This window comes from Ahaetulla prasina, chromosome 2 (genome assembly GCF_028640845.1).
Source record: "Ahaetulla prasina isolate Xishuangbanna chromosome 2, ASM2864084v1, whole genome shotgun sequence".
NCBI classification, from domain to species: domain Eukaryota; kingdom Metazoa; phylum Chordata; class Lepidosauria; order Squamata; family Colubridae; genus Ahaetulla; species Ahaetulla prasina.
Window position 1 is genome coordinate 131,397,788 of NC_080540.1, and position 21,324 is coordinate 131,419,111.

Consider the following 21,324-nt stretch of genomic DNA (forward strand, 5'->3'; position numbering starts at 1 on the left):
AGACCAATGATATATACTATGATGAGAAGTTCATACCAGTGATGCAAGGAAGGAGAAAAGTTTGCAATCCCATACTGCTTGTCCTGATTTACAACCGTTCATTTAGTGACTGTTCAAAGTTACAATACCACAGAAAAAAGTGACTTATGACCATTTTTCACATTTACAACCATTGCAGCATCCCCATGGTCATGTGATCCAAATTTGGGTGCTTGGCAATTGGTTCATATGACGGTTTACAGTGTCCCAGGATGATGTGATCTCCTTTTGCCATCAGTCAATGGGGACTCCACATTCACTTAACAACTTAACAGTTACTAACTTGACAGCCACAGTGATTCACTTAACTGTGGCAAGAAAGGTCGTAAAATGGGGAAAATTCACTTAAGAACTGTCTCACTTAGTAACATAAATTTTGGGCTCATTGTGGTTGTAAGTCAAGGACTATCTGAATGGGCTGGTGGGATATGCTTCAGTGAATATCGGGTATGGTAAAGACTGGAGGGAGGGACAGAAGTTGTTTGGAAGACCAATGATGGGCAGGCCAGTGGAATGTGCTATGCTGGGAACTGTGGGGGGAAGCCTTGTCCTAAAGCCCTATCTGGATTTGATGTCATATGAATCCTGAAACCACCATAGATGAAGAATGGAAGAAGAAGAAGAATAGAAGAAGAATTTTTTATTGGCCAAGTGTGATTGGACACACAAGGAATTTGTCTTGGTGCATATGCTCTCAGTGTACATAAAAGAAAAGATACGTTCATCAAGGTACAACATTTACAACACAATTGATGGTCAATATATCAATATAAATCATAAGGATTGCCAGCAACAAAGTTACAGTCATACATAGCGTTTCAAGCTGCACCAAAGGTGCTTTTTCAACAGGAAACTGGACTTTCTGGCTCACACTGAAGAAGCTTCTTGGATGAGAAGTGAAACATCTTCAAAGGAAAACAAGAAAGTCCAGTTGCCTCTTGAAAAAGCATATTTGGGGCAACCATGACCTGGATGACTGAGAATCTCCATAGACATTTTCAAACTGTAGTTCCGAGGAATCATGGCTGATACAGAAAGGTTCACCAGAAATACTGGAATCCTGCGGGTTTTGTTATAGGCTTGAAACAAAATATTTTCTCAATTTTATGCACATTTCTATTCAAAAATATTTGGTGAGGGACTTTGTCAAGGCTTGATTCAAACGTTCTCAAGACATTTCAGAATAACATGTAAATCACCCATTGGATTGGCTCATCTATTGTTGGAATTCAAATTTGGAGGCACAAGTTATTTTCATCTATAAGCCTATTGATTATTAGGAACAATAAATGTAGCGATAATTAGCAGAGGGATTTTAAGCCCTTTCGTTGTCCAAAAGATTTATGCCTCCAATTGTTTTGAAGATATTCTTGGGGCTGCCTTTACTTCCTTTTTCTCTTCTGCACATGTTCCCATTTCTGTTCTGATTCTGACTTCTACAATTTAAAGAGTGATTGGATTTTTTTCTCCATAATGAAAAATAACACGCTAACACACTCTTAGAGATAGAAACATTTAAATAATTTAGGCTTGCCTATCACCATATTGTTTCCTAAATACAACGGAGACTTCATTTCTTTTTCACACAAGCTGTAGTCTGAAAAATAATACACCCCTAACTTTGATGTGTCTCTCTGCCTGCATTCTTTCTCCTGCTTAATTAGCTATATGCTAGAGCAGTTAGAATGCTATGTGAACCCAGGCATTGATTTTGTATTGTGTGAGAATCAGGCCACTGTAATTCAGTAAATCTACATTTTTCAACCTTTGAAGGTCCACAGATCTCCTCTTAATTTTCTAGCAAGCACTTTTATGAAGTTACTGTTGCTGCTGCAACCTACCTTAGATTAAGAGGTGACCCAAAATTGCTATTTGAAGGCCAATAATATAAAGAAGGTAACAATTCACATTGATTAGGAAAAGTGTGTGTATAGCTTTCAGTTGTCAGCTTTGGAAGCCATACTAGGCCGGAAGCTTCCGTGCTGCCACTTTCTCATGTGTGGGAAAGTAGGAGGGGGGGGGATTTAGTAGAGGTGTTGTCTTTAGACATAATAGCATCCTTCCTGTCCGTCAAGGTCAGGTCAATCCTGCATCTGGAGAAGGAGTGGTCGGAGTATTGTCTCGAGATGGGACAGATGGCGATTGGAGCATGTGATCAACTGCGGAGTCAGAGGATGGTTTTTTTGTGGGGGGGGGGGTTTGATTTACTGAGGAAAAACCCGAACCTCTCAGATTCGGGTTTTCCCAGATGTGCCAGTTTACCTATCCTAGTAAATAGAACTTTGAAAGATGCTTCCTTCAGAGTTTTTACCTGGAGTGAGTTTTTTTTTTTTTCTGGAACGCTGACATCAGTAGGAGAGTGATATTGCTTACAGTGGGCATATAGTCTATAAAAGAGGGATAGGAAGATTGATCGGTTTTGATACACATTCATAACTTTTATGTTCCTCAGGACCAATTTGGGGGGGGGATACATTCACTAAATGATCAGTTACAGGTTTTTTTAAGTCATCATTTGATGAATGAAAGCTCTTCACCTGTGGGTTGACATAGAGAATGTGTACCCTTGTCGCTTAACCGGTGAAGCCTGAAAGGACCAGCCAGCTAAGGTGGGAAGGCCACTGCTCCACTACACCACTGCCAGCTTCTACTATCTTGACCTGAGTGCGGGCATCAGAGCAAGTAAAGCACTTGTGGGTGAGACAGTCAGGAAGACAGTCTGAGCCATAGCAGCACAGGCAATGTCTATGGTCATTTTGCCTGCAACACTGAGGACCTGCATGGAAAGGGAATCATTTGGGCTGCAGTTTGCCATCCTTATGAATCCATCACTTGAGATAAAGGGCTTCCTTTGCTTCAGGAGTTGTCCAGTCCTTAGGTTATTCAGTGCACACTTAGTACAGACCTATGTGAACGCTATGGGAAACATTGACCTTTAATGCTGTTATTTGTTGCTTCAAGCGTGCAATGCAAAGGTAGAAAAAAGCAGGTTGATGCTCAGGACCACGTGGAATTTATACGACTGTTAGTTAGACTGGGAAGTCAAAAAACATCCTGGAAAATAGCATGACATCACACCTGTATGGCTGCCAGTAAAATTGCATAGATGCATTTCCAGACGTCAAATGGACTTAAGGATGTCTTTTTTTATATGTACATGCCTGTAAGATTTCCAGATTCATGAGTATATGGATGTACACTGACATGCACATGCAAACATGCTGGTGCATTGGATGTAGGAAACACCACTGTAATACTACGTTTCCTCATAACAATCACCACTCTCAATTGCAGTGCCTCCATGTGAATTGCTTAGGATCAGGGCCCCAGGGTAGCTGAAGAATCCTTTTCCAAACTTGTTTATATTTTGCATACCCATGATTGGCAGCTTTAAGTGCTGCATTCTCCAAAGTCATTAAACCTAATTTCTTTCCCTTAAAGTGCTTTAAATTTTTTATTATTGCTGCTGCTTAATCTTTCAGTTGATGGAGTTGAAGGTACCTATCAGGCTGTGAAATACATATACCCAGACATACACAACTGAATGGAAGACAGGCTGTGCCGTGGCAGCTGACACCATGGGAGACAGAGGAGGAAGGGAATGGGAAGAGCAAAGACAGTAGTCCTCCATAGCTTCACTTCAAAGGATGTAAAATTGCACAAGGGCATTGAACTCCTTGGAAGCAAAGGACAAGTGGGGAGAGAAAGAATAGATATGAGAGGGAAATATATAAATGCATACATGCATATATATTGATCATCAATAATCTCTATCATCTATGATATAAAAAGGAAGGGATTTTAATTGAACACTCAAACATTGAGAAGCATGTGTGTATGTAGGTGAGAAGGAAGGAAGGAAGGAAGGAAGGAAGGAAGGAAGGAAGGAAGGAAGGAAGGACGGAAGGAAGGAAGGAAGGAAGGAAGGAAGGAAGGAAGGAAGGAATTATAGGTGAATGTGTTATCTGAAACAGAATACTTCAATCAAGTGACAAATATGTCACACTGTTTCAAGTCACATTTATCTGCCTGTGTTTTGTTGGGTTGTGGAGCATCTTAACTATAAAATAAAAACTCAGAGTCCCTATTCCCTATAGAAGAAAAGTTTGAGATATACCTGCTCTTTTTTTAAAGGTTTGGCAAACTTTTTTTTAAAGGTTTGGCATCTTTAGAGAAGATGCCAAACCTGGTGCTGTTACCACCCACCTTTGACTAAAACCAATTTGCCTAAATTTTATCACATTTGATGGTGGATATGATTGTTTGTGTTAATAGGATTTGAGTTGTCCATATACAGAATTAAAAATGGTTTTTCCCCCCCTTCCTTTGAACTTTAGCAAGATACGCTTTTTCAATGAATTTCTTCCTCTGATCACACTGTTATTTCCTGTCACGTTTGAATTCTGCTGTTAGCCTAGATTTCTTCGAGCTTTACAGATAGGTGCACATTGAAAGAAACAATGTCTCATTTCTCAACTTTCTTCCTGATCTTTCTTGATTACTCCGAACATCCATTTACTACTTTTCAGCAAATGCCCTGCATTTTTCCATTTTTCTCTAGCAAATACTATTGCAGACCATCCAATTTCACCAGATTATACTTCTCTAGGTTCAGAAGAAGTGAAAACAGTTTCATAGGCTGTGAAATAGGAAGACTGGGGGAATTCTCAATTCTTTCTCAGGGTTAAAAACCAAAAAGACCAGACAGAAAAAAATGTGAAGGCTGTTACACTGAGATGACTATTGTAGCTTGGGACAGAGAGTCCGGAATGGGATAATTTGGTGTATCCAATTCACCATGGCCAACTCACCAGGGGACAACTTGCTGTGGGACAATTCAACAATTCAATTTAAGTACTTAAAATAATTATTTTATTATTATTAATTATTTTAATTTCTATCATTCACATTTCATTTTGTCCTTTCTTTCGCATTTTTTAAAAAATGATTCTATTCCACCTTTTCTTCATTATTAGTGTAACTCTTGTCCTACAGTCAGTTGGCCATGGTAAGTTGACTGCAGCATGTTGACTGTTGCGAGGTGGCCGCGCCTAGTTGGCTGCACTGAGTTGTCCTAGACCCTAGAGGGTCAGCATGATAAATGATATTATGACAAAGGTCATGGGCCAGACTCAGATTTCAATTGGCCAGGAAGCTAGTCACTCTCATAGAACTTTTATAAGACTAATGTCTCTTTGTGTTTCTGGGAAGAAGAAAACAATGCAAATCGTCTTGGGAAAGATGATACAAAATTGACATCTTATCTAATACTGTTCAGATTAATTGATTTATAAAGGAACACAATTAGTGATCAGGAACAGATGAGAAAAAAAACATGCAAAGATATCTTTAGTGGATTCTTTGAAATAAAATCAAAGCAGCATGTTTATCACATTCAATATACATACATACATACATACATATATATATATTTATTTATTTTCTGAGGTTTTCGTGGGTGTTTGTATGTAGGTCTTTGGTTATTCGGTTTTTCTCCCGTGTAAAATTGGAAGTGTCTTGGCGACGTTTCGACGAAGTCTCATTCGTCATCTTCAGGCTGGTGTTATCAGCTTCATAATTGCTCCTAGAAGCACTGAAGCTGATAACACCAGCCTGAAGATGACAAATGAGACTTCGTTGAAACGTCGCCAACACACTTCCAATTTTATGCGGGAGTAAACCCGAATAACCAAAGACCTACATACACACACACACACACACACACACACACACGTTAGATTTAGCTGCTTATTTGTGAAAAACATTTTCCTTTCCCAACAGAAATATCTTATTTCTTCTATTCAATTGTAGGAAACCTCATAAAGCATTAGTGCTCAGCTCCATGTGAAAGTTTTAATATTGCAAATGCCCAGTTTAATAACTTTTGTGGCAATTCTATTATGTTTCATGGGTATTCTAAAACGTAAGTTCAGAAATGTTACAATGGATGGACAATCACTTTTACGTACCCACCTCTGTTAAAGCACCTGCAAGCTATTCACTCTTCATTATTTTCCTTGGGAGGAAAAGGTATTTGCATGGACTTTACGGTGGTTTAGAATATTTAAATTGGGTGATTCGGTCATTTCATTTCTATTTTCAGAAAAAAACGTAACTGTAATATGTATTTTGCCAGCAAATACGTGTACTCTGCAAAATTTAGACTGTACAATCTAATACAAATATTGCTCTAAATATTTGTATTAGGGGCTGCTGAAATGTTTCCAGGTAGCCTAATGTGGATGGCAGATGGAAATAACAGGAGGGCCAAATCCAATCAGGACTCAGATCTATGTCCAATGAAATGAGAATAAGATACATTGAAAGCAAGTTCAGCCAACCCCTCCCCCTGTATCTCTTCCCCCATTCCAGGCCTCTGCCTACCTGATACAGGGGTTATTCAGTCATCATGCAGATGTTAAGTCCAATCCAGCATCTTTCCCCAGATTTTCTTCTGATCATACGGACAGCAACATATAGAGTTTTAAAAATATTAAATCTGGGATAATCCAGAAGGCATCAACTCTGATGGATTTAATGGAGGGCCAGCTTTATCATGAAGCAAACTGAAGCAGTTAAATGGGTGATTGGTATGTGTGTTTATGATCAACTGGTTTAATATATTTTTAGTTTTAGAGTTTGTGATATTAGTTGCTTTAGACATTTACGCAACATGCTAAAAAGAATAAAATCATTTTAAACAAATAACGGTTTCCTATATTTCTAACAAAAAAATTAAGCTACAAGAATATATGGCACAAGGTGGCAATATAGTAATGATGATTGTAATTTACTATAATCACTATAGTTCAGATCTTCTCTATCTGAAGTAGCGGGTCTTTTTACATAATTTCCTTCCAATATGCCATTGGGCTAGAATGAGTAATAAAAATGAGTGTGGATTTTAATAATAGAAATATAAATAGCTTTCAGGAGAGAAAAATAATAAGAAATATAATAATTGAATAGTGAGGGACATGCTGTTTGTAAAATTAAAACAAAGAATTCTTTCAGTATTTCAGGAGTAAGAAATGGTTGCACAATGGGATAACAAGGGAATACACGGATTATAAATGGAAATTACATAGGATTGGCCCAAAGTTATCTTTCTCTTCCTCTTGGCACATACAAGAGGAATGTGGTCTTTGTGGTTTTTCCCACTACTTTTAGGGCGCATCAAATTTTTCAATGTTCCATTTCTAAACAGGGGTGCTCAAAAGATGTGACATGCCTTGGGGATTGTAAAGGTATTTTGGTTACTTTAATATAATTTAAATGTGCTTGGTAAGTAACTACATAAGTATCATAACTTTTTAACATTTTGTTTCATAAGTGTCACATTCACTGCACAGCGCTGCTTGACAAACCCTATAAGTTGCCCTCAAATCTTCTTAACCTGTAACCAACAACTTATGTGCTCCAGTTTTGGTCTCGTTGCCTTTCTCTCAAAATATCCTAGTTATCTTCCAGGGCTTTCTGTATATCCGACCTGTTGGCAGCCCTCCAACATTTTCCTTCTTCATAAATTTCCATAAAAGGGTGGGGAGGTTATTGTTTTTTATTGTTTTTTATACTGGGATTTTATCCTTGTAATCTGCCTGGAGTCACTGAGAGTGTGTTGGGTGGTCATATTAATTTTATTAAATAAATAAATTATGACACCCCTTAATCCCAACCTCTAGTGACAAGAAGGGGGGGAGGGGGAGAAATTATTCATATAAATATGACCAATGGTTTGCTTTTAGCTTCTATTTATTCTATTTTTTTATTTTTTTTGAACAAGGGTACCGGGAGGGGAGTAAAAGTAAGGGAGGAAGGAGTTGTTGATCACAACAGTGTTTCTTCCCTTAAAGAGAAAATATAATTTTAATTTGTTTGGTTTAATTAAATATTGTTTATTTCCATTGTACAACATTGAGCCACGTGATGTTGGTTGGGAGCCATATCAGTACTAGAAATAAGTAAATAAATTTAAATAAATAAAATATAAACTCATTTAAAACCATTACTTATGTTGGAAGAAATATCCATCTGGGTTCAGTTCCAAGTGGGGACAAAGACACTGGAAACATGGAGACTGCTTGGAAAGATGGTTTAATGGTGGTCAAGATCACATGGCTTGAGATCCTGAACAGAAAAAAAGGGGCGAGATCCTGTGTGCTCCCTGGTTTTATGCTTTTTCTGAGCTTTGAATTTCCTGGGGCACAGGAAGAGTATCCTGATTGGCTGTCAGACTCCCAGGGGGTGGGGGTCTTAGCTAGCCTTGCTGGCTGATGTAATCTTCCCAGGTGCCATGTGGTGAGTTTCAGTTGCTAAATGGGTTCTATTATGATGCAGATGATGGCCCATTAACAAAGGTGGAGGGTGGCAGGAAGTTGCAGGGAGCTGCTTTGTCTTTAAAACATGTTTCTCCATTTCTCATCCAGGGAAACATATTCTGCTTTTTTAAATATTTTCTAAAATATTTCATTCTTCTAGGAGGGGGATGGGTGCTAAATTCCTACACTTATCATTCGTGAATTCATCAGATAATAATGTAAAACTGCTACCATGTTAAGGGAAGTATGGATGTTTTCTCGATATTACAGTTTAAGTTTAGTTATCAGCCCTCAGGACATAATGATCTGATCCTCTAGAACAGAGTTCTCAACCTTGGCAACATTATGGACTCCGTCCCAGAATTCTGCAGCCAGTACACTGGATGGGGAATTCTAGGCGTTCAGAATCAAGAACAGAGCTGGAAGGGACCTTGGAGATCTTCTAGTCCAACCCCCTGCTCAAGCAGGAGATCCTATACCAAATCAGACAAGTGGCAGTCTCTTCTTAAAATCCTCCAGGGATGAAGCACCTACAACTTCTGAAGGCAAGCTGTTCCACTGGTTAATTGTCCTCACTGTTTGGAAGTTTCTCTTTAATTCCAGGTTGCTTTTCTCCTTGATTAATTTCCATCTCTTGTTTCTTGTCTTGCCCTCTAGTGCTTTGGAAATTAGGTTGACCCCCTCTTCTTTGTGGCAGCCCCTCAAATACTGGAAGTTGAAGTCCACACATCTTAAAGTTGCCAAGGTTGAGAAACCCTGCTCTAGACTAGACCATTGTTCTCATACATTAGGCTCTTACATTTGTATCTCTGCTAAAAGAAAAACATAATTCAGCAAAAAGGGCTGCATTGGATATGAATGTTCCCACTCATATTAACTAAAATGCACTACTCTTCCTATCTATACAGAAAGAGGGTAACACTCCAGTGCCTTGTGTGTTTACCTGGTGACAATGCTTCCTTTCAGAGGTGTTATCGTTGTGTTGGAAGAAATGTCCATCTGGGTTCAGTTCCAAGTGGGGACAAAGACACTGGAAACATGGAGGCTGCTTGGAAAGATGGTTTAATAGTGAACAGGATCACATGGCTTGAGATCCTGAACAGAAAATGGATGAGATCCTGTGCGCTCCCTGGCTTTATGCTTTTTCTGAGCTTTGAACTTTCTGGGGAACAGGAAAAATATCCTGATTGGTTGTCAGACTCCCAGGGGGTAGGGGTCTTAGCTAGCCTTGCTGGCTGATGTAATCTTCCCAGGTGTCATGTGGTGAGTTTCAGTTGCTAGATGGGTCCTATTATGTTGCAGATGATGGCCCATTGACAAAGGTGGGGAGAATGAGTTTCTGCCTCTGACCCATTGACAAAGGTGGGGGGAGTCAGGAAGCTGCTTTGTCTTTAAAACATGTTTCTCCATTTCTCATCCAGGGAAATATATGCTGCCTTTTAAATATTTTCTAAAATATTTCATTCTTCTAAGAGGGGGGTGGGTGCTAACTTCCTACAGTTGTATTGTCTTTTACCTTAAATATGTACACTTTGTTCAGCGTACAAACCATCAGCCAATTTATCCTTAAGTACTTTGCAACAGATGAGGTGAGGGAGAGAGAAAAAGGCTTCATAGCTGTAGAAGCATTATAGTAGCCAGGATAATAATAGGGAATAAAAATGAACAGCATAATAGTTCTCGGGCAGAATACAAAGACATAAAACATGAACTAAGGCTGGGTACATTAGTTCAAAGGGATCGTGAATCTATAGGAAATTATACAAGGAGGAAGCTTCGAGATTGGCCACTGAGTGGCAATAGAGGGAACTTGAGAAGGGAAAGGATTCAAATTTAGGAAAAAAGTGGGGGAAACGCGAAGCTTTTATGAGTTCAGCCGCAGGAACTTTTGTGAAAGTAATTGAATCAAACACATTTTGGAAAATAAATGCAGATGTTCACTACTGCAGCGGGTTTTGAATTTTTTTCCTTAGGGTCCTAGTTGTACCCAGAGTTCTGTGACTCCTTTCTTTCCCCATTGTTGAGTTGCTGGAGTTGTGTGGCTGTAGCTTTTTGTTTTTGTGTGTCTATGTGAGTGTCTGAGAGAGAAAGAGAGAATAGGCTAGCCTAAATGGAGGAAAGGGAGCAGATTAGTCAGCCTAATTTTTGCTCTTTTTAATGGGGGGATAATGAAGTGAGTAAAAGATTAGGGATTGGGAGATTGGGAGAAGTCTTCCATTATAAGCCATTCCCTATTTAACCATATAAATATGCACAGTTTAGTTTTTGAAAAGAAAAGCTCAGTGGGAATCCTTTCACAGGTCATCTGAATAACAACGTGAGGTTTTATTCAGAAAGAAACCAGTTAGTGGGGAAAAAGACTCAAAAGTTCCTCTTGCATAAATGGACCTCAGACAATATAGAAACAGCCGCCCCCCAGCAGCCCCACTTGGCACTCCCAATTTTATCAGCTTAGAAAAAGGGCTAATCTAGCCAGAAAAAAAGGCAGACAGAAAGAAAGAAATGCAAGAGGGATGGGGAGGGATAGACAGATGCAACAGCTTTACCCATAACAGACACCAGCCTCTCTTCTGACCTTCCCAAGAAAGCTTCCGGTCAATAGAAAAGAATGTTGTTTATTCTACGTTTATTCTACATCTCTCCTCTTTCTCATTGGACTTGGTGGATTATTTCCCCCCCAAAGAAAAGATGTTTATGAAGTAGAATAATAGAATTTTATGATATTCTTTTGGGAGGATGTGGGAGTGTGGTGCTTAATAATACGTTAAAGTATTTGTATCTTTAACAATTCTGATTCTGTGTCTGACAGACTATACAGTTTTCCTTCTTTGCACTTCACCACACAATAGACTTCCTCTCATGGGCCTTTTCTGGATTGCAAAGTGTGGGCAAACAGTAACAGAGTTGGAAGGTACCTTGGAGGTCATCTAGTCCAACCCCCTGCTCACGCAGGAGACCTGTACTAAGGATTCAAACCGCTGACCTTTCTGATTGACAAGCTTAGTGTCTTAGCCACTGAGCCACCTAGCCAGGGAGTTGTGAAGCTGTTCAAGAGAGGCATAACAGAAAACGCCAGGAACAAGGATTACATCCTTAGGAAAAAATATGTTAGCTCACGATTGAACTGAGGGTCCTTGGTGCTCTTTGAGCTTGGTGGTTTTCTTACAGACATTTGATTACCAAATTAGGTAACATCATCAGTGCTAGCATTGATGATGTTATCTAGTTTGGTAATGAAATGTCTGCAAGAAAACCACCTAGCTCAGAGGCCACAAAGGACTCCTAAATTACATCTCTTGACACCTTCCAACAATTAAATAAGCTCAAAAAATAAAGTAATCACAAACTAGAACTGGATCTGAAGTTCAAAATAGAGTGAGATAGTTTCTTCAATAGACAAAAATGATTCTCAGAATACAAAAACCAAATATTTGATGCAGTAAAATATGAAGATGGAGAGAAAATTGAGGAGGCAATAGATGTAATATGTTGTATAAAAGGTTACTGTAAAACAGAATGATGGAATACAGAATATCAAGTGCCCTCCACACTTATTTTATTTATTAATAAACTTTATAGAGCCATCCATCTCAACAAAGGTGATTCTGGGTAGTGTAAAAAACAACAACAAATAAACCCATATATAAAATCAACAGATATAAGAATAAAAACATCATTTAAAAATAAATAGTATAAAACAATGGTGGGTTTCTACTGGTTCACCCCAGTTCAGGCAAACTGGTAGTGGTGGCAGTGGGAGGTTCCGCCCACCCACCTGGATGTCATCACGGAGGCTCTGTGCATGCGCAGAAGGTTCGGCACATGCGCAGAAGCACAGTGTGCGAGTGAAGCGAGTGTGCACGTGTGTGCACTCCCAATTCTGAACCAATAGTGAAGGTAAGTGGAACCCACTACTGGTATAAAAAACAGAGATACAAATCCTAGGGAAGAGAGGATAAGAAGAGCCAACTCAGCAATGGAACCATAACCTAACCAGGTTTTGAGGGCCTTGGACTGTCAAAAGGGATGGATCTAATCTAATTTTTGCGGGGAAATGATCCATAAGGCGGATGCCATGGCAGAGAAGACACGTCTCCTAGGACCCACCAAATGAAGGTTCCTAGCTGATGGTACCCATAGCATGTCTTTTCTGTCAAATCTCTTAGGGAAGGCTTATATTACCGGGGAGAGGCAGTCTCTCTGATATCCTGATTCCATGCCATGAAGGGCCTTACAGGTCAAAACCAGCATTTAAATTAGACATGAAAGCAAACTGGCAACCAATACAGTTTGTGGAGTGGAGGTATAACGTGCTGTTCTAGGAGTGCACATAATTGCCTGTGCTGTGGTATTCTGTACCAGCTGAAGCTTCTAGATACTCTTCAAGGAAATTTCCATGTACAATGCATTGCAATGGTTCAACTGATAAAACAAAGGAAGAACCTTAATAAGGATGAATGAAAGACAATAAGGAAAATAGAAATGGGGGAGGAAAACTTGATGAACAGATGACATGCTTAATTATAGAGCAGGGATGGATGAGGCAAAGAGGTCTTGAATTATGAGAAAATGAGAGTCACTAGGGTTGAAATGCTAGATAGTTCAAATGTTGGGCAAAGTTCACTTCATCCATGAAAACGCTCTGTGTAACTTTGGACCAGGCACTCTCCCACTCCAATGGACCTCACAGAATTGTCATTGTAGGATAAAATGAGGAAACATCCTAAGGAAGATCCCTTGAGAATGGAGACATGATGGAGTATCAATCTCAGAAGCAAGCAATGCCCCCCCACATACCATTATTGCTTAGTAATATTTGATAGAATTTATTTTTCTATAACTCAGGACTGTTTCACCCATTACATATTCTTAGATGCCTATTTAAGACTTTCCCCTAAGTCTAGAGATAAAACTGAAGAAACTATCCAATGTGGGAAAACTGTAGATTATAGTTTGAACTAGTGTATAAGGCACCAGATTAGAAACTGGGAGATCATGAGTTTTAGTCCTATCAGAATCACACATGCAGAGCTTAAGCTAGCTACTTTTGTGGTTATGCAGTGACTCCAGGCTAAATATGTGCTTGATCCTTGCTCCCTGTCAGCCTGGGTTCTTCTCAACAAGTCCTGTCTTAGCCATGAAAGCCAGCTGGATTACTCTGGACCAGTCGCTCTCTCTCTCAGCCCAATCTACCTCACAGGGTAGTAGTTGTGGGGAAAATAGGAGGAGGAAGGAATATTGGTATGTAATAATAAAAGCAGGATATAAATAAATAAATGTGCTTCTCCTAGAGCTGTGGTTGACCCTCTGGGTCCTGTATGCTAAGAGGTGTAGTCAGGTTTCTTGAAATACAGTGTGTAAAATAGCTCCCCAAGGTCCAACTGATAAAATACATCATCTGTACTTTCCACTCATTCCTCCCTTGGATGCTTTCCATAATTTATCTTTGTTCTGACTTTCAGGGGCTCCTTAATGGCCATGGACAGAACATTGGCAAACACCCTGGTGCTGTCTATGGTGCTGGGCTGTTCAGCTGCCCTAATGGATACTTCGGTGCCAAACTCCAGGGAACCTGTGGTAAACGTGGCTGTGGTTTTCAGCAGCTCTTCATACTCTCTCCATATCCGGAGCCGACTTACATACCAGACCTTCCTGGACATGCCTCTACAGGTCCATCCAGTCACCGTGGTGGTCAATGACACTAATCCCAGCACACTCTTGACTCAAATCTGTGACATGCTCTCCAGCACAAAAATCCATGGAATTGTCTTTGAGGACAACATTGGTACAGAAGCTGTGGCACAGATCCTTGATTTCATCTCATCCCAGACCTATGTACCTATCGTTAGTATCAGTGGAGGATCTGCTGTAGTCCTTACACCTAAGGTGAAATTTCATTGTTATTCTGGGAAATTGAGCTGGAATGGGCCTGTAGATTATTCTCGGATAGCTCCTATGTATTCATTTATTTATCTATTGCCACAGTTTTCTACAAGACCATTCAGGATATAAATCCTCTTAACTTAAACAGTGGTATAATTCTATTGCAGTAAATGACTAACAGCAATTGTTGTTCACTAAGAGTCTGGTTTTTTAAAACAATATTGAATTTTGTTTAATCTAGACTTGAGTCACACTGTACACTTAACATCTGCAAGTGCCAGTGCAGATTGGGAGATTCACTAGTTAGTTAGCTGGGCAGGAAGACAAGGCTTGACAAGGGAAATTGACAGCAAAAGATTAAGCAACAACCAGGGAAGACAGCCATGCAAGCTCCAGGCACATATCATGTAAGACTTAAGTAGATTTGGCTAGGAAGCCACTTCTGCAAGCCAGAGCAAGGAGACCAAAAAATATGTTATTTTGCGAATGCTCTCTTGAATACTGGCTGCCTTGGTGATGTTGCATAGAGTATATTATATATTTACTCACTGATGACAAATCGATGGTCATGTTATTATGCTCTCTGTTCAATTATTTAGAACCTATTTCTACCTAGAGCCACTCCTTGCAGGTAGAGCAGTTCCTCTTCTCATTCAAATGGTCTCTTTTAAGAATGCCAACTTTTTTTTAATGAACTAGCACTTGTGCCTATAACCACAGTGAAATGAATAAGAATTTAAAATGGAAAGGAATTTGTCAGTGTGTGCACAGAGTGACTATTTTGAGACAACCCAGGATCAAAATAGTGTATATAGAGGTTTGTCTTTCAAATAGTGTTTTATATACAAGGAATATATACATACACATACTAGGCAAAATCAGGCAATCAGTCATCAACTATAGCATGGAAGCACACACGGAGAGAGAGAGACGCCCTGACAGGGCCTCTCTTATATATACAGCCTCTTAAAGTCGTATCAGCCCAAAAACTTTGCTGACTCATTCCCTGCCTTATATCATTGTAGCTGCTGGTCAGCTCTTAAAGTATTTCCCTGACAGGGTGGAGGGGAATCTCCTTGGAATTTGACCTGAAGGACAAATTTGCAAAGATCAATAAGAAGAAATGTGGAGGCCCTGATGTGAATTAAGGAGGTATATTTCTGAGTGGTTAAACAACAGTCTCTTCCAATTGGATGCCTCCAGATCTATGGGATCAGAAATCCCCTTCACCTTGCTGGCTGTTAGCTACTGTCCAATAAGTCCTGATGAACACCACGTTGACCGAAAGGCTGAAATGGGAAGTCATCACTGCAAAGGATTTATACTTCCCATTGAGTTTTAAAAACTGGCTTCTGATTTTGTCATTTCTATAAGAAGGAGAAGTTTTTTCTTCTTTTTTATAATATCTAGAAGTGTTGGTAATAATATTTAATGGTAGAGTGGCTCCATATACATAGAACTATTATTTTTTTTAAAAGTAAGGTTCTTGAAGAAAAATGTATAAAAAATAAAGCAATTAAACAGCATTATGATAGAAGTCCTTCATTGATCAAAAGTTGATCAATGAATCACTAAGCACAAGTAATCTAGTTCTTGGATGAGCAACCCAGAGAGAACAGTTCAATTGCAGTTGTGGTTTTATCAAGCAGGATTGCTACAGTCCAACATGATTGCTTGGGATCTACTAAGTATTTATAATAAGGTAGCTGAATGATTCCTAACCTGAAGTTACCTCTGATACAATGAATCCCACCCCACCCCACAGCTACCCTCCTGCTTCCCAGACCTGTCTAAACTAAATAGCAAACTGTCTAAATAGTTTGGGTTTCTTTTGGGGAGTTGCAGTTTGAATAGTGAAAGTGGATTGATTATTTATCTGTGCATGTCTTTGTAGAGGTGGGTGATATGGGAATTCTAAACGTAATATGTATTATGAATAGCTTATATAAACTATTTAAAATGTAACTTTTTATTCGCAGAATAAAAAGGTTAAATCTATCCTTTAAATACCACTTCACTCCTTATGTAAACTAAGCCAAGCCATAGCATTTATGTGTGATTTCCTTCCTTCCTTCCCTCCTTCCTTCCTTCTTCTCTCCCTCCCTCCCTCCCTCTCTTTTTCTGTAAGGCTATTTTTTATGGAGAAATGTGTATTCTTTTTATGGAGTTTATCAACTTTGTAATGTTATGAGTTATGAATTATTAAGGTTTTAAGGCTATCCTTTTGATGGATGTTTGTAAAACTATTCCTTTATGGACACAAACTATAACCTAGAATTGTGGAAGCTAAGGAAGAAGGCACAGTATTTTGACCACTATTTCACCAGATTATTCAGAATTCTTACAATATATACGTAGAAACAAATATTTTTGTCAGGCAGGTCAACCAGTGTTCATTGAATGCTGCTAAAACTAGTCTTTTGATAACCGTTTATGTTGCTGAAACAGGTATAAAACTGGAATATATTAATTTCAGGAATAGAGGAAAGTACAGTCAAAATCTTGTCAATGTGTAACATTTGTTTATTGATTTCTGGATCAATAATCCTGTACGATTGGGATGCAGCTCATGTTGGCAAGCGCAAAATCCTGTTCTGTTTTGTTCTAGAAAAGCAGCACTTGTGTCTTAAATCACTAATTTAGGGCACATGCAACTACATTGCAGAGACTACTGTAGGACACACTGAATTTTTTTTACAGATGGGCTGTGCACTTGGGTAATTATTTTTAGCTTGCTCACCTGTCACAAGTGTCAGTGGTGGTTACTGTCAACTTCTCACAGGAAAATAGGGTATGTTTCTGTGCCTTGTTAGCAGCCAACACAATGTGGTTTTATTTGTCTAAGTCTGATCCTGGATCATTGTGTTATCTATAGGCAGAAGAGCTCATTCAGACATGATTAGAAATAATGAGGATATTCTTCAGCCTGTTCCTCTGGCTTGGCCAGATCTCTGTTTATAATCATTCCAGTATCAGAAAATGGCCCATAAAGTAATATATAGGACTGTGCAATGGTGACTAATGACAAATTTTTGTTCTCCAGTCAAAAAAAGCTTTAGGTTATTGAAAGGAAATTTCTACCTGGAAGCAATTTATCCATAGCAGTTCAGCTTGACTGGCGATGATGTGTTTATGGCAGTCAGTGGCAGAAATATTAGGTATACTGTCCACTATTCTAAAGAGCAGGCTTCCTGCATGGAAGCAGAGAACGTAACAACCTTATTTAATTTGTTATCGTCCAGATATATTGGGCTTTGGTTCAGATAGGTTAGTATCTGACTAGCCATAAGTAACTAGCCAGCATGAGTATCGTCAGGCTGAATTAATCGACAATACAGAAAGTCACCAGTTTCTTAGCAGGTGTACATGTTCGTTAACTCAGTGGATCTTTGTCTGTTTTGGAGATAGTTACAAAAGTTCCTTCTTAGTGGTCTTTCTTCCGTTGTTGATGGTTTCTGAATTGGGTTAAGAAAGTGTGCTGTATTACGCAGTCATGAATATATTTCTGTGGCTAGTCATTTTGGGGAAAGTAAGGATAAGTCATCATAAAGATTACCAATTGTGGCAATATGGTTTATAAAGGACTGGAAGATTTTTGCTCTGCCCAATCTTGGAGGAAAATGATCCAATTTTTTTCTCTTCTAAGCAGAGTGCATTGCAAATGATCATACTTTTCTCCAGGCATGCTAGCAATATAACCCAAGCAATACCTTTGAGTAGAATGGGTAGAATTCAGGCTTGTGGGATTTACTTTGAGATATTTACTGGATAATTGACATACAGCAAGTGTTTGCATAGTAGCTCATTGAGGCATATTAAAGAATGGAAATGTTTGATTTAAGTCTTGCAGAGATTTAAGTCACTTGAAATTAAGAAAGGCTAAATAGTACTCTGAGCATATATTTAATCCCAGAATGTGCAGGAGATAGGCTATTAAAAATCCATTCCTGTTTCACCACAACTTCCCTTTACTTCATCAACTAGAAAAAGAGAGATGTATTTATGATTCAGCTTTTTTTTTTAAAAAAAATGCTTTGCTTCCAGAAATCACATAGTTGCTGATATTAGGAGGTCAATGGGGTAGAACCATTTCAACCTTTGGGGATGGGTAAATATTTTTGTCCTGTAAACCAATTGGAAAAATTGGGCCATGTTTTGTTGCTGCTTTGGGGTTTTAAGAAGATGAAAAAGTGACTCTACTTCTCCCTTAAAATCTTCAGATAGCCACCAAAAGGTACCCCTCAACTTCTCTGGGAATATTCTCAGGGCCACAGAAGTGGTGTTGAGGAAATGCATGTGGCCAGTTCTTTAAGCCACAGATTGCATGGATATGCTGTCAATTTTTATAAGGAAATGTTTAATAAATTTATGAGCAAAAGGAAAAGAATATAAAATTCAAGTTACTTTAAAATATTGGGCATCTATTCTATTTAAGTGGGTGGAGGGAAGAATTCAGGCTTAACTTGACACTAAGTTTGACTTTGTTTGACACAATCATCACAGCTAAACTGGAATGTAGTCTTTTCTTGTTATAAAAAGAATCCTTAGATTTTCTTATATATTGTATGATGTAATACCTTTCAACATTTCTATAAAATTAGCTGCTTTTGTCTGCCTGCCTGCCTGCCTATTTGTGTAATTAACCTTTGTCAGTTTGGGATGGGGAGGGGATGCAATTTCAGATCTATTTTTCCATTATCATTTCATTCAAGCATTGTGATAATAATTATGTCATTTGTTTAAACATGAGCAATGTTGTGATGAATTGGTTGTATTTACACAACAGGTTCCACTAAGTCAGTTACACATCTTTGCTAGGTTTAACTGTTTTCATGTATTTATCTCTATGTGTGAATGGTTAATGTCGATAACCCCAAGTTAGTTGCTCCAATGTGTTATGAATAGAATAGAATAGAATAGAATAGAATAGAATAGAATAGAACAGAACAGAACAACAGAGCTGGAAGGGACCTTGGAGGTATTCTAGTCCAGTCCCTGCTCAGGCAGGAAACCCTATACCATTTCAGACAAATGTTGTCCAATCTCTTCTTAAAAACTTCCAGTGTTGGAACATTTACAACTTCCGGAGGCAAGTTATTCCACTGGTTAATTGTTCTTACTGTGGGGAAATTTCTCCTTAGTTCTAGGTTGCTACTCTCCTTGATTAGTTTCCATCCTTTACTCCTTGGTCTGCTCTCAGATACTTTGGAGAATACTTGACTCTTCTTTGTGGCAACCCCTGATTAACCCAGAAAATGGGAAAATGGGTTAATTCAGTAACCAAACTAAATAGATTGTATTTAGGTGCCTATGCTTAAATTTCACTAGAATGTATATATTTCATAAATAGGCAAGTTGAATGTTCCCTATGATTCCTAGATATTCCATTTAGGTAGATACATAAGTAGATCTCATTTAGGTACCACATCTATTTCTATCTACCTATGCATGGAACCTACATTATGCTGAGAGCTGAAGATTATAAGGAGGTGCTTCAGGTCAAGTCTAATTAAGACTCCAGGAAGCTCAAGAATATCTGCACCGCTTGACAGCAGACAGGTGGGATTTTGATGAGCGCATCTCTGTAGAGATGGTAAGGAGTACATCTGGTCCTTTGTCATGCAAAAGCGTATGCAATACTGCTGACCTATATGTCTTCCCTAAGGAAGATGGCTGCTGTTCTAAACCAGTGATTTAACTTTATTGGCATGCTTATTTTTAAAGAAATAATCTTCTTCAAGGTCTTAGCTGGCTTGCATTTGATTGCAACAATATGTTTTGTTCATATTCATTACCTTCATTGCTAAATTAATCTGGGAATTACAGAATAATGACACTTTCCTATTCTGAAGAAATGTCCTTTTCTTCTGCAAGAACAATTTATTCCTTCTGCTGTCTCAGGGTTCCTTTTTTAAAATAAAATATTAAAAGTTTTAATTGCAATAGTAAAAGATAATGCAAACTAAAAAAAAATAGAAAAAGGTGCAACAAAGCAAAGAAGAAAGAAAGAAAAATGAAAGAAAAACCCTAAGAAAGCAACTTCACCTTCATCTTGAGAGGTCTAAACCATTTCCCAATCTCTTCACCACCTCTTAATTAACAGATACAGTTCTTCTTTCCATAACTCATCTCTTAACTATGGGCAAATCCAGTAAGTAACTTTCTCTCCAATTCAGGTGTCCAAAAAGTCCAAACAGAGTCTAAAAACATTAATTAACATATATAAAATGCAGCACTCTTAACAGTAAGCAAATCCACATTTAGGAGGCATAAAGCAGTCCCACTATCCTAGTATGAAGAAAAGACTGAAATTTAACATGACAAAGAAGAATAATTTCTCCTTTAAAGAGAACAAGCTCACAAAAATTCCTCGCTTTAAGTGAAAGGACAGTTAGAGACAAAGCCAATTTAAATACTGTCATATTAGGATACATAAAATACAGTAACTGTACTTAAAGAGGCTTAAATATCTCATTAACTGTAAGCTTGCGGTTTTAGTTTCTGAGACAGCTTGTCTCCCACCTTCTCTGCCAATTTATTTCATATTAAAATCTTTGCTTTCTAATGATTCACTTTGCTGGGATTGTTTTAGATCTCTCTCTTCTTTTAAAGAAAAATAACACAATTTATTTGGAAATTACAGTAAGTTGCTCTGAAAAGTTATGTGGAACTTCCATTTGAATTTCACAAGCAACGAAAGCATACACTCTCCTGTACACATTTTCTAAATGATTAAAAAAAATCAATGCACATATATTAAGAAAGGGCTTAATTAGTACTGAATATGTGTATTTTAAGACTGTAGGTTTTACTATAAAGAACAATATATCAAGGATAAAGATTAATACCGATTTGTTTAGAAAACTATTAAAATGTGATAAATGATCTTTCTACAAAATGTTACACTGAACATTCATAAGTTTGGGGGGGGAAAGTGAAGGTTTGTGTTTTGTTTTAAAGTCTGGTATATTCCATTGCTGTGTGGTATTTATTCAGTAGTTTAGAATTCAGGAAAATTACTTTTTCTCTACATGGGTCTTCTATGTATGTGTATTATGTCTACATCTATATTAGAGGGAAATAG

The 21,324-nt window shown here is 38.3% G+C and overlaps 1 protein-coding gene across 1 annotated transcript in view; it reads left to right on the forward strand.

Annotated features, from left to right (window-relative positions):
- Nucleotides 1-14,015: 14,015 nt before the first annotated feature.
- GRIN2C (glutamate ionotropic receptor NMDA type subunit 2C) overlaps nt 14,016-21,324 on the forward strand; it is a 73,433-nt gene continuing 66,124 nt past the window's right edge. Inside the window, exon 1 of the mRNA XM_058173116.1 lies at nt 14,016-14,243. Within this exon, the coding sequence (XP_058029099.1) occupies nt 14,016-14,243 (228 nt within the window). The remainder of the gene's footprint in view (nt 14,244-21,324) is intronic.